Genomic DNA, 13,969 nt, shown 5'->3' on the forward strand with positions numbered 1-13,969 from the left:
AACAAAATATAGTGGTCAATCACTAATTAACATTAAATTATTAAAATATAAAAATGTAAGGATGTAGTGTGAGAAGATATATAGTAGAAGTATAAAACTTTTTAGGAGGGAAAAAAGTGAGAAAATGTGACATGTGACTCAGAATGAGTTTTTTTTATTTAGTATAAAATGTAACGATGTGGTGTGAAAGGTACATAGTTGTAACATAAAACCTTTTAAAAAAAAAAAGTAAGGAGCAAATGAGATATAATTTGAAGGAGTTTTTTTTATTATATAGTTAATATATATAATAGAAGTAATATTACCATTTTCTGTAACATTAAATTGGATGCATATATGTCAAACATTTTTTTTGCAAAAGAAACTATATGTACCTTAAAAATGTAGCTTCTAGCTTGTTTGGGAGTTTGTGGTTGGAGGACAGAGATAAAATCTTCTGAATCATAAAATACATTTGTAATATACTCTCAAATTAACTTTCTATTTTTTATTTTCTCTTTAAAACTAATTCACAAACAAACCCTTAGGAGCTACTCTATTTGTTTATGATCATCATAAACAATGTCATTCTGCCTACCAAAGTTCAGTGAATGACAAATTGTGCATAGTAAATTAAAGGGTACTGTAATTATTGGAGACTAGAATGGCTAGCTACAACCAATGGGGAGAATGTATATTAATATTGTACTTTGTGAAATAACCCACTCCACCTGAATAATACTGTAACGTTATTATACTACCATTGACATTATCTCTTCTTTGATTTATATGTCTGGGGAGCTCTTCCAGCATCTTAGGAACAAATAACTAAGTTACAAGAACTGCTGTCCATAACTTTATCAACATAATCATGATATGATGTCGTCAAGGACTCAAGGCTGTATACTTAAGACTTCTCAGTGGTTCAACAATGCATAAACTATTTTGTCATATCTAGTAGTATAAATTTTATTTTCTCCCATATTTAGTATTATTGGCCTTCTTTGTGCCTGTAACAAGTTTTTATATATAAAGTTTAAAATCTATATACTGACAGTATATCATTCATCATCATTGATTTGTATTACTTTTGTTTAAGAGTTCTTGATAGTAACAAATCAATGATTAATAATTTGCTGATAATATAAAAAACATTTCACTGTTAATATATACATATTACATCCTTATATATAATAGTTTACATACCATGATTTAATAATTCCAATCAAAGTTCTCATTTAAAATTAAAAAAAAAATACAGTTAGTGATCTAATATTTTAAGCATAGTTCTCATTTAAAATAAAAAGACAATGTAATCAAGTTAATGCATGGTTTCAAATTGGGGTTTGATTAAAAAATATATGAAAAAGAGGTGACTAATTAATCAATGTGGTTGCAATTAATTTCTTTTACAATGTTTTTTCGTAGGTAACGCAAAGTACATGTTACTTAAAATAAATAAAAATATAATATCTATATACCGTAGTTATAAAGATTTATATATAATTATTACATCATTCATCATTTACTTAGATTACTTTTTAAAGAGTTAATAATAATTAAATATAAATGATATATAATACAATAATAATATATAAATCTCATATGCATACATGTTCTTAATTAAAAATAATTGCTTTATAATATTGCATGTCATTATATGTCATTCATCACAAATTTCAATTTGCTCAACTAGTTAGTATTTTTTTTTTTTGCCGAGTTTCTCGTTATAATATCACAAGTCACAACTTTATTTTGTTTCACAAAAGAGTCCATTGTTTCCACACAAAAAAGTTCCAGAGTGTAAATGGCATGTGTAGTTAATGCATGCAACCCATTTTTATGCCTTCTTTCCATGTTAGGCATTTGTTGAGACATTACAGTCAATGATTGAGAGTTTGAGACACTGCTGACTTCTATACCCTTGAAGATCAACCCCACAATTATTTGAACCTTTCCCTTGCAAGTTCAAGCATGAGAGTTAGGAATTCCATAGCAAGTGAAATTGACAAGCAACAAGGCATTACCTTATCTAAAGCCACATGTGGTAATGTCATTGTAGAGTGTTAATGTCACATGATGCTCCAAGCTTCTTAATTTTGTTACTTCAAATTTGTTGAATGTCACTTTCACAGCAGCATCACCCAATATGAATGTAAACATGCATAAGGACATGTCTATGCATGTAATAATTCATACAATGAATAGAAGGAAATGTGAGTCTTCCCTCTCTACTTATTTATTGTTGTTGAATTCATCCTATAACTCCCACTAGACAGTGCTATCTGATTCAAAGTAGTAGAGCATATATAAAAATAGAATTTATGCAAAAAGTAGAATATGTTAAACATTATCGGAAGACCTTCATGTTATTCTAATAGCATAAGTACCCCAAATATTATTTGACCAACCAAATTCTTTTGCACTCTCCTTTCATGATTTTCTGTCCCAAAACAGAGGCAATGCATCAATTGGATCATAGGCATATGCTCGAGGAAAGGTTAACGCTAATAATGCAGTATACACCCAAATTATGTTACTATGCCAACACAACTTTTATCATCTAATTATAATTATACACATATAATGTAAGAGTTTTTTACGCTACCTCATTCATATTTTAATCATCATTGACTCTTAACAAAAATTATAGAAATGATATATGATATATTGGCAGTATAAAAATAAGATTCCACCAAAAGAAGGGGGAGATAAAATACATACATGCAATATCAAATATGATATTCAAAATTTAGTGATTGAACACTGTTAGGACAAATTATTCCAAAGATATTTGTTTGGTAAGCATCAACCACTTCTGAATTGAATATTGGAAAGATGGTGACAGGAGTGGCAAAGTGGGGTGGATTGATCTTAGCTATAGATATATGCTTACAACACTAGGTTAACCTTACACCACCACATTCTCATGCTGCTTTATCTTCAGGCCTACCATAAAGAGCCTTAAAGGTGCAATTACTACATTTTATCATGAGAAAAGATTTGTGCACATCATGTCTTTTCATCTTTACATTTATATTTATTTAACATAAAGAAAATGCATATTTAAAAATGTGTTTCTTTAATTTATCACCTAAAAGTAGCATAATGGGAATAATGCAATGATAATATAATAGAACAATCAAGGAAGGGGCATTATGCATGGGACTCAAACCTCAACTTGAAAACAAATAGTCTAATCCTGACCTTGCATTTCTCAACGTGTCACTTTCCACTGAAAATGACAAATTAATATTATATTAGACCCCATCCACTGATGAACAATGATAATGTAAACACAAAATCTGTCTTTCAAAATTTTGGATATAGCCCTCTGAACTTTTAACGCTCAGAAAGTACATGCAAATCCTATAGTATGAGCAATGTTTAAGAACAACCTATTCATCTAAAATCAACAAACATGTAGTTACATTATCTGTTAAAAAATCTTACATTTTTTCTGACTTTTTAGCATTTTCTTCTTCTCTAAGTTTAACTGAAGCATTTGATCAAAACAAAACAAAACAACAAAGGCTCTTACTGAACTCTGAAAACTGGACAAAACTGATTTTACATGCCTGGGCTAGAAAGTGAGAAAACAAAAACATATCAACACAACCAAATACACAGACTCCCATATTGTCCAAGCTATAAGAAACATACACCAAATCAAAGAGACTCATAGTACAGATTATGACACTGCACATGATTAAACACAACCAAAAAGAAAAGTAATGTCAAGCGACCGGGGGGAAACCGAACCGGCTCATAGTTTGGCCCATAACACGTAACAGTAGCTGAGCCACTATTCGCGCTACCCTTGGTAGAGAAGGATAGGTTAGAGTTCCAAGAATAAACCAATTGAAGCTTAATAGAGCAACTGCATCAGAAGCAGGTTTGTTCTTAATGGTGGAGAAAAACTGCACCACACTCTTCAAGGACATGCCTACAACTGCAAATAGAGCTACAACAAGAGGCATGCAAGGGTCTTCAGCTTCCCATATAGTCATTCCAACTATAAGTGACATAATGGCACTGAAGAGTGATTGTGAAAGAGCAATGTCTCGACGTTGATCAAGTACTCCTTTCATTTCGACTACATCGTTGGAGATCATTTCAGGTTTAACTTGGGTAACAGAACCAGATTTGTTTCCTGTTTTCAATAGTTTAAGCAACTCAGTTCTGGTCTTATTATCAAATTCCCAAATATCTTTGTGCATGAGTAGATCTTGAAGAGAAATTCCATTCCGATTATAACTAGATTTGCATTGCATGACAGGATTGTTATAGCTGCTGGCATCAATGTTTTGCCCACTGTCAGTGTCATTTTGATCTTTGGAGCTCCAATATGCCTTTCCTTGAATTTCTTTTAGACGGAGATTTTCATTTATCTGATCCTGCAGCTGTAAAGAAGACATAAGAAAGAAAGCACTAAATCATGAAAAATTGAAAACCTTAACCTTCAGATAATCTTATTAGTTAAATAAATACATAAGAAGGTGGTACAAGGAAGGCACACAATTACAAAATATTTTACCTTTCTCTCTAATTTTTCAATTTTTGCAATCGCCTTATCATGTTCCTCTTCAAGCTCTGCAAATATCAACTCCATCATTTTATGTTCTTTAGCAACCATTTGGAAACGTTCTTGAAGTTCCTTCTGATCCCATATTAAACTTTCTAGCTTATTCTGCATTTGATGCAGCTTTTGTTCCAGCTGCAAAACAAAATAATTTGCTCATTATTCTGCATTAAGATAAATACCATGTTTATGGAGAAGAACAAAAGGAATATGAATTGTATTATGCAGATAAAAACCTGTAATGCAAATTAATCATCTTATAGTTTAGGGAATATGAATTGTATTATGGAAAAGGCATATTTCGCAAATTAAAACAATTACAGCTATAGAATGGAAACTAGCCTGCCTCTCCCTTTGAAAGCTATTCACAACTCTTGCAGGTAGAGAGATAAGCCCAAATGTCCATGTTATAGTTCCCAATATCATGTTTAAATGGAAGATAATTGTACCCCTGATCAACTCAGTCCAAGCATAAGTGACAATTATTGCAGTTCGGATCCCAATCAAGTATGCCAGTTTAAGTAGAGAGAAAGACCTTGTCACCAAGAGTATTATGTTAGCCAATAGCTCGGAAATCAACGCCATTGATGATAGAAATGAGTGCTCTTCCTCCTTGTTTGTTACATGTTTGAATGTTATGTGCTGTTGCACTGATATATAGTTGGTCACTGCAATATCAATAAGTTCATATCAAAATTTATGAAGATTGAACAACCATGGTGAAAATAAATAAGTAGGAAAAAAGTAGCTACATAATTAGATAAAAATAGAACTACAGACATGCCTTGGGAAGCAGTGGCACAACTATAAGACTCTATTAGATACAGGAAATCCATCTCACAGTACAAGTAAATAGCTTCGGAGAGGAAAATTTGATGTGTTTATCACTAAAAAGAAATTTACTGAAATTCAAATTTTAGCATCAGTTTCAGCAACTGTTCTTACCAACACTTGAATCAAAACATAAATACCAAATATCTAAATCAAGATTAGATCATATTTGAAGATGAATGAGTCACACAAACTAATCTTACAATTGATTTAATTGTGTTTGTGAATATCTGTAACACCAGACATCAGTGATACTATTCTGTGACTACTTATTGTCAAACCAATGTTTCATTACTTTTGCTAAAAACCCTTAACTTGATACCCCTGCAAATTTGGCAGAATTCTTTTTAGTAGGATGAATCTGAATTCAGAATCCAATGGTCAATAGTCAATAATACAGCCAATTGGGTGAATTAGGAAAGTAAAAAAAAAAACTTTTCCAACTATATATGCTTATATTTTGGATTCATGAATTAGTAAAAGAATGAACCCACTTCCTTTATCATAAGCCTATTGACCCAAAAATCAGTCATAGCAATCAAAAGTGTACTAGAACTCTATAACAGTTTCCAAACTCCAAAGAATCTAGCCAGAACAACAGCAAGAGACAAAACAGAAAATATAATAAATCCTCAAACTCATTCTGCATGTCTAGCAGGGTATAATCCATGAAATAAGCAAAACAAAAGCAACAAGCCTTTCCCCGTAAATAAGGTCCGCTACATTAATCAACACCATAATGTCTTATCATAAACCCTTTACTTCTAAATACTTACTAATAGTTTCGCCTATTTTTATCTTCATCTACCTCGAGATTGGACTAATCTAGCCTCCTTGGTGGGGGATCATATGAATTTAGAGATTGTATAGGATAAATCAAATTAGATTACCCTATCCTATATAGCAAGTGCAAGAACATAAACGTTTCATTAATTATATTAGCATTAGGCTTCAATCAAATGTGCTATGCACCAAATAGCACACCCCCGCAAACAATGGTTCATAGAATCAGAAGCCCATAAACTAAGTAGGGGAACCCTGTAACCAAAAAAAAACTAAGTAGGTGAAAAACTATAATATAATTAAGATAGATCATATAGAGTAATAACTTGAAATATAGTCCATTACCATGATTCAACTTAAAGAATGAACTTTCACTATAACGAACAACACCCAATTACCCGTATTATAATGAGAACATAAAATAATACCTGGGCTTGAACTCAAAACCAAATCCAAGCAAACAAAAGGAAAGATTGTATCTTTTCATTGTAATTTCGAGCTGATAAAGCAAAAGCCATAAAACTGAAGCAAAAGGGTAGCAAACAAATTCATTGGCGATAACACTAACCTTTAAAAGTGCCTGCAAACAGTGAAACAGTGCAGCGGAGCAGATATCAGAAAGCAGAAACAAAACAAAACTGAAATAGTAAGTGAAATACAAACGAAGAAAAGGCCTGAGAAAACAAATGGAACTGAGTGAATGTGTGAGTTTGAAGGGAGTGCATGCTGCATTGCATAGGTGGCAATGAAAGCGTCTTCAAGCTGCCACGCAATGCGTGGAGATCTACGATAAATTATATAATGGATAAGGACCCTACCAAACCAGAAGAACAGTCTTTTACATTATTTTTTTTGAGGAAAAAGATGTTGGTGGGAGTTTTATATGTTGTCAATCTATAATAACCCTATATAAATCATTCACTCCATATAAGTTATTTCAATGATAGTGTACAAATATTATACTCTTACTTGTTCTTGTGATTATTATAAGGAAGGTTTTTCATCTTATTATGATGAATACTATGATCTTTTGTAATGTGGAGAAATGTGATATTTATTATTTAAGCAAGTTACAAATCCATGCTTCATTTCATATTAAAAGACACCACATGGTGTCAAATTATAAAAGACATCATGTGGATCCTTTCAAATTATAAAAGACACCACATGGTGTCAAATTTTTATGACCCAGTTATTCACCTTCATAAAGTACAAATACTATAAAGAAATTATAAAAAAATATATTCACTAGTGTAGATCTTGTGTAATAATACATACAAGGCTCGATGGATAGAAAAACAACAAAGAAAAGGTGTCAAAAGATGTAAAGGTGTAATCTTTTAATGTTATAGTGGGTATGGTTTTGCTTTTTCTAGTTTCTTCTTCCACATGGTTCAATCTCTATCTTTGTTGGTGCTAATCTGAACTTCACAGGATTTTTCCTTATCTGGGTTTGCTTAGCTCTGTATGAAAATGACCCTATCAAGCCAACACAAAACCTTCAATCAACAAAGTGTAGCCTAATCTGTAATTTCTACAATTTTAATTTCTACTTCACACTATTTGTCCAAAAGTAATTGTAATAAATTAAATATTTCATTTTCCTTTAAATTTGGTTTCTTTGAATTTGTATCCCTTTGCTGACTAAAATCACCAATGCAAAAACATTGATCAACTGTCTTTTTTGTGAATGATTAGAAATTGATAAACTTGTTCCATACGCATAAATAATGTTTCTTTACGACCATTAAAGGCACAAGCTTCATTGAAGGGTTCTTCTGATTACAATAATCCAGAGTTATATTATATCTAGCAGGACAAAAAATATCGCCTCCAAAAGCAAAGAATCTAATTTGGGATGGCACATGACTTTTGTATTGTCCAAGGACTGATTTGTTATGTACTAAAATCTATTTACAAATCAAACACAATTACTTTGTTCTGTCCATCATTTCTCAGCATGAAAAAAGATAGAAAATATATTAACATGAACTACATATGGAGGTGAAAATATGTGCTAGACTATTTGTCCAATTTTGTGTAACAACATAACCAAACAAAATGGAAGAAAGAAATAATATCATTTTGATTTGGAGGTGCATGATTTGGAGGGAATGTAACTCCCATTCCATGGATGAAACTTGAGTGTACACTCAAGATTACACCAGAACTTAAGAGAACCTAAAGGCCCTACTCTCCACTGTGTCCTTGCATTACCCTGCAAATCAAAGCCTACGATATCCCTCTTCCATGAATAATCCACATCCCCCATCTGATCAGGGTTTAAGGGTATAGATGCTGCCTGAACAACATATTTGAGGTACTTAGAACTGTTCTTTGGAACCTCAAAACGGTCAGAAACAAGAACAGCTAAATCATGGTTTTGGTAGCTAACATTGAATCTTATATGAGAGAAAGTTGCATGAGCCTTAGCATTTCCATTCTGTGCCACCACAACAATTGTGATTTGAGTTTGAAGCAAACCAGCATAGTCGTTTTTGAAGATGTCAAGATGAGCATTTGCTACACTTATTGTAGGTACCCTAGGGTGTATGATAAAGTACCCTACAAAGACTATTATGCCTGCAACTATCACCCCTATGGCTATGATGGTGCAGATAAATGCTAATAGCCATATTAAAGGATGTGTGTGGCCATTATGACCAGTGATCAATTTTGTTTTGAAAAGTATAGAACCATGGTCACGTTGTGAAGGCATTGATTTTGATAGAATTGCAAGATCAGGCCATATTGTTTTGGAGTTTTATCTTGTGGGGTTGGGAAGGTTAGGGAGGTAGGGAATTACTCTGTAAATTATGATTGGTTGGGTGGTTTTGGTATCTTCTTTTCCTAGCTTTAAAGCATTTGTACACAAGCTTGTGATAAATATTATATTCCATGTATTGTTACCTAGTATACACATATCTCCAACTAGGTATCTTTGTTGGGATGCTTACTATTTTAGTCTCTATATGAAAAGTAAATACCAAACTTGGATTGTGAAATAATGACTCTTTTCATTGCCTTTCTCTTGCTATATAAAGCTTTCTTTTTCTTTATGCATGCATTCTAACTTGTATTGTTTGTTTTTGTGTACAGTTATGGACCTCTACCCATTAACTACTTGAAAAGGACTCTTATATTCAAGTCCACATACAATACAAAATATATATTAGAAACTACGAATACTCCCGTAGAAATACAAGACAACAATACTTAGTTAAAAGAGTCTTGATTTTATATTTACATTGGAGAGTCAAAGTTTCATTACACTTTATTTAAAGAGTAAGAGTACTACATCATATAATTGTTTCCCTTTGTTTTTTTGTGCAATTCTCTCTCCATCACATACTAGGTAATAACATGTCATATTGTCATCTTTTAGGGGTATTCTAAAGATATTTGGGCCTTACAACTATAGTCCTGTTTGGGGCCCAGTGAGCAAGTCATGACTAGTCTAGCGCGTATTTGACTTGTAGGATTAAACAATTAGAGAGTCTCAGTAATTAATTAACATTTGTATAATTGTATTGAGATTTCTCATCTACTGAATAATATCTAAAATAAGCATTTCTTCTGTATCAAGGAAAAGGTGGTTTGCACTTTGCACAGAATCTTTTTCTCTTTAAAAAAAATACTAACATAGCATACCATTGCTGCGTATCGGAACTTTAAACTTATGAAATGGAACCACGAAAAATTCTTATGGGAATGGAGTTAAAAATTAATTATAGAAATTATAATAGTTGTTGTATATCATTTAATAGTATTAAATAATGTTGATACACTCTTTTTGTTAGGGATGTTTATAGATCAACTACATGATCACACTATGAGAACTATCAGGTATTGGATTCATGGGTATAGTAGTCTTTTGAGTACATCACTATGAACCTTTCTTTTTTTGTCTTGCTGGTTATTATTTTGATTGTTATTATTTTATTGTTTATAACAGTTTTTGCTTATATAATAAATTACATATACTAACTTATAATTGAGTTTAATTAATCTTTATCATTCTAAACTTTCTACAATTTTTTACTAAAGTTCATACGTAATAAAACAAAAAAGAAAGGTTATATATTTAGGTATTGAACCTAGTGTTTTTAACTATAAAAATCCAATAATAATGCTGTAGTTATAATATTAACCATAAACTTAAAAATGAAAAGGAACAAGACACATTCTTTGATGTCAAATACATGAGTTATGAGTGGGTATGAAAATAAATATAATTAAGAGCCAGTACTCATGTTATTCGCATAATCACAACTAAGCTAAAATTATCATCACTTGCTTTAAGCAACCTAACATATGGTTTTGCTTCTCACAACAATATTATATGCAATAAGATTTTAAACACTTAGTTGGAATGGAAACACATTGCCAAATGTCAATCTAGTAAACCGTTTATTAACTAATAATAGAAACAATATTATTTTATTACTCTTGGAAGAATCTGAGGCCTTGTTGTAAAGCAAATTAAAGTTCAGGAAACCTAGTTTTAGTTTTTTGCAAGCTCAATTGGTCGGTAAGCAAAGTTAGTAGAAAAGGTTTGCTTGGAATGAGTGTTAGCCTACCTAGGATATCAGCATACCACAGCAGACAAATTAAAGTCTCCAATTTTAAATGTGCTAGATAGCAGGAGAAACAGTGTCTTTAATTTTTTTTATCCAGCAGACATTAGTGAGTGAAAGTAAGATTTGATCTAAATCTTTGTGAAAATGGAATCTTTAGGCATGAACTACAACTTCTGAGAAAACTTTTGGGAAAATGCTACAAACACTTGAATAAAGAAATTGTTGATGGATATGTATGTAAAACCTCCAAAGTGTATGTTAACATACTAACCTTTAGATTCGATTCTTCCCATCAATTTAAGCATATTGGATGCAAATATCAGAATTTATGGTCAACTATATAAATATCTTTCACAATATACTTCCATACAATATTTAAGTATATTGATCGACCCCTTTGTGAAAATGGAATCTTTAGGCATGAACTACAACTACTATGAAGTTTTGGAGCTAACATAACTTAAATAGTAGAGGCAATGTTTGGCGACTTTAATTTGTCTCTTTTGGGTATGCTGATACCTTAACTACTACTGCTTCTCTTGTACTCATGTAAAAAAAATTGTACTACCACAATAAATACTTCAGACCATATATGTTTCATATCTATTTAGTTATTGTAAAACTTGGAAGGTATATATTTGATCATTCTTATTTTCTCCAAATAGTAAGAGTGTTCCTAATATGAACCAATAAATATGTAGTAGTCTTGCTCTTCTAGCAAAGTAACGAATCATTAATGCGCAACAGCTCTGCAAATTTTCCTATAAAGGACTCAGTGTTCAGGAATGGTAACCCAAAAAAGAGGTGTGGGGAGATGATGCATGTACCAACACAAGAAAATCTACTTAGTGGAAGAAGCATTTCCTTTATTAAACTTAGTAACTTGAATTATATATTGCATACATCCCTTTAGTTTAGTAATTTAACAACATAGAAAGTACTCAAAGTATCTATATTAAAGCCAATTGTTCTATTGTTGTCTAATCATGATTCATGACTAATGCCCTTTAATTTTAAATTAAATAAAATATTTTGGAAACAAGAATTAAAATCATTAATGTACTGCATACTGCATACTAATGAATGGTTGTGAGGAAGTTTAAGGTGACTCAAGAAATGCTGGACTTTCTATATCTGGAAGAAATGCTGGAGTTTCTATATCTGGAAAATATTCCAATGCTTTATACTCTCCATTTATGAAATTTCAACAATATTTAACAGACATCACCATGTGCATAAAACTCATATTTTATGTTACTGTTGTAGGCTTATGAATATCATGATCGGATGTGGGACCGTAGCAGTCATGTTAAATAGCACCCATAAGCTGATCAACTTCATATACTTCTTTTAACCTAAAACTAGCCATTGAGCAAGTGTTTGAAACCAGTTAATTTTTTCACTAGCATCATGGCTGAGAAAACTATCTTGTTAACATGTTTTCTCTTCCTTATTATTTTTCAACTCAACTTTGGTTTAGTGATACCATCAAGGGTGCTAAACCCTCACCCACCACCATCACCTATATTGAGGAGTCCATTGCCTCCTTCCCTTGACTGGTATACCATAAATGATGATAAGGGTAGTGAAGGGGATGCCTTTCGACCCACAAGTCCCGGTCATAGCCCTGGTGTGGGACATCAAACACCACCAGGGGCTCCATGATTTTGGTCTTGAAGATGATATTAATTTCATATTTATTATTTCATGTTGCATTGTTGTTCTTTTTCCTTGTTATCATTTGTTTTTTCTCCTGGTAAAGGAGGGTCATAGTTTATAATCTGGTTATGTTATAGTACCTTGGATCCATATCTTTCTTAAAATGGAGGCTGCAAAATTTGATTTACTATTGATATTATCGAGCAAATTCACGTGGCTGAGTCCATTTTTATTACATAGAATCGATCACGGTTGTTTCTTGTGAATGGTGTAAACACACCATTCTTGTCCAGTCCAAAAACAAGAATGATAAATGTCTTTTTTGATTTATTTTGGTATTTTTTGATATTTTAATAATAAAACTATTTTAATGAATTATTAAATTAGAGAAATTAAATATAATAAAACAAAATCAAGTAACTAGTTCTAAATAATTAGGTTAACTAAAAATTCAAAAATAATAAACAAATGAAGTTCATAAATCTAAGGAATTAGGTTAACCAAAAATTCAAAAATAATAATAGATAAATTAATGTTGAACCCAAGTGATTAGGTTGACCAAATGTTCAAAACTAAAATAAATTAAGAAAATGATTTTAGTAAATAAAAATTTTGAATTAGGAATGGGCCACCATTGAGCCAATGCTCTTAAAAAAAACCAGAGAGACAAAAAAAACTTTTTATTTGAAAGTAGCTGTATCTTTTATGCACAACATGGTGAGTTCTCTTTGTCTTCAATACCTTTTTGAATAATTTAGGTTTACGCATTTCATTACCTCGTACTACATCCTGCTTTAAAAAATATAAAAAAACATATTTATAATTAGTTAATCTTTTGTCAATTTTTTTATTTAGATTCCTTTAATCTGACAACTCCATTCATGCTTAAATCCTTATTAAATTATAATACAACCATCAAAGTAGAAAAATAATCTTGTCAGATTGTTGGGGCAAAACCATTTTAAAATAGATAGTTTATTGGCGTTGTTTTTTGTATTTTACTTTATCATATTTGAATCAGAAGCCTCCAGTATAAATTTTCAACACTCCAAATTCCTAATAAAGATCTCTTTTCTCAAACTCTGTATAAAAATCTGTTTCACAAATCATCTCATAAATTCTCTTAAAATAACACAATTTAATTAGTATGAAACAAGATTTGAACATCAAACTATTTTCTAAAATTTGGATAAAGATCATTTATTTTTAAAGGTGTTCCATTTATTGTCATATACTAATCACATTTTAATAAATAATATAAAATATTATTATTTATTTTTAAAAGTTTTCTATTTATTTATGTGTTAATATTTAATTAATATATAATAGAGAATGAGACACTCTTAATTACATATAAATGTGATCAATATTCCCTAAATTTCCACTTTTGATTAAGGGGATAAAAATATGACAGGTGAATTAATGAAGGAAACGTTATAGCTTCTTTCTGTCTCTTTGACATACAGTTAGGTGTTTTGTCCTTTTATTGTACATCGTACATACTACATAGTACATACTGAGGAGCATTTTGTAGCCGTAAAATTCTTGGTTATTG

General features: G+C 31.2%; 2 protein-coding genes across 3 annotated transcripts; both read right to left on the bottom strand.

Annotated features, from left to right (window-relative positions):
- On the bottom strand, nt 3,491-6,951 carry LOC109348940. Of its 2 annotated transcripts, none has more exons than XM_019589562.1 (4): nt 6,744-6,951; nt 4,904-5,229; nt 4,517-4,696; nt 3,491-4,376 (listed from the first exon to the last, which is right to left on the bottom strand). In XM_019589562.1, exons 2-4 carry the CDS (start codon nt 5,144-5,146, stop codon nt 3,717-3,719), a joined length of 1,083 nt encoding a protein of 360 aa, XP_019445107.1. In that variant the 5' UTR covers nt 5,147-5,229; nt 6,744-6,951; the 3' UTR covers nt 3,491-3,716. The 2 variants fall into 2 exon arrangements, with proteins under 2 accessions (XP_019445107.1, XP_019445106.1); XM_019589561.1 differs by having other exon boundaries at nt 3,491-4,382; nt 6,744-6,950.
- On the bottom strand, nt 8,175-9,014 carry LOC109348942 (NDR1/HIN1-like protein 12). The gene has a single exon (XM_019589563.1). It carries the CDS (start codon nt 8,892-8,894, stop codon nt 8,256-8,258), a length of 639 nt encoding a protein of 212 aa, XP_019445108.1. The 5' UTR covers nt 8,895-9,014; the 3' UTR covers nt 8,175-8,255.

The sequence above is a fragment of the Lupinus angustifolius genome, chromosome LG06 (genome assembly GCF_001865875.1).
Source record: "Lupinus angustifolius cultivar Tanjil chromosome LG06, LupAngTanjil_v1.0, whole genome shotgun sequence".
Taxonomy (NCBI): domain Eukaryota; kingdom Viridiplantae; phylum Streptophyta; class Magnoliopsida; order Fabales; family Fabaceae; genus Lupinus; species Lupinus angustifolius.

Excerpts from the sequence above, each read along its gene's own strand:
- LOC109348940 (XM_019589561.1), bottom strand. The coding sequence starts at position 5,146 with ATGGCGTTGATTTCCGAGCTATTGGCTAACATAATACTCTTGGTGACA. Across the intron at positions 4,697-4,903 it reads GCTTTCAAAGGGAGAGGCAG|CTGGAACAAAAGCTGCATCA; the intron begins GCTAGTTTCCAT and ends TTTGTTTTGCAG. Across the intron at positions 4,383-4,516 it reads TTGAAAAATTAGAGAGAAAG|CTGCAGGATCAGATAAATGA; the intron begins GTAAAATATTTT and ends TCTTCTTTACAG.
- LOC109348942 (XM_019589563.1), bottom strand. The coding sequence starts at position 8,894 with ATGCCTTCACAACGTGACCATGGTTCTATACTTTTCAAAACAAAATTG.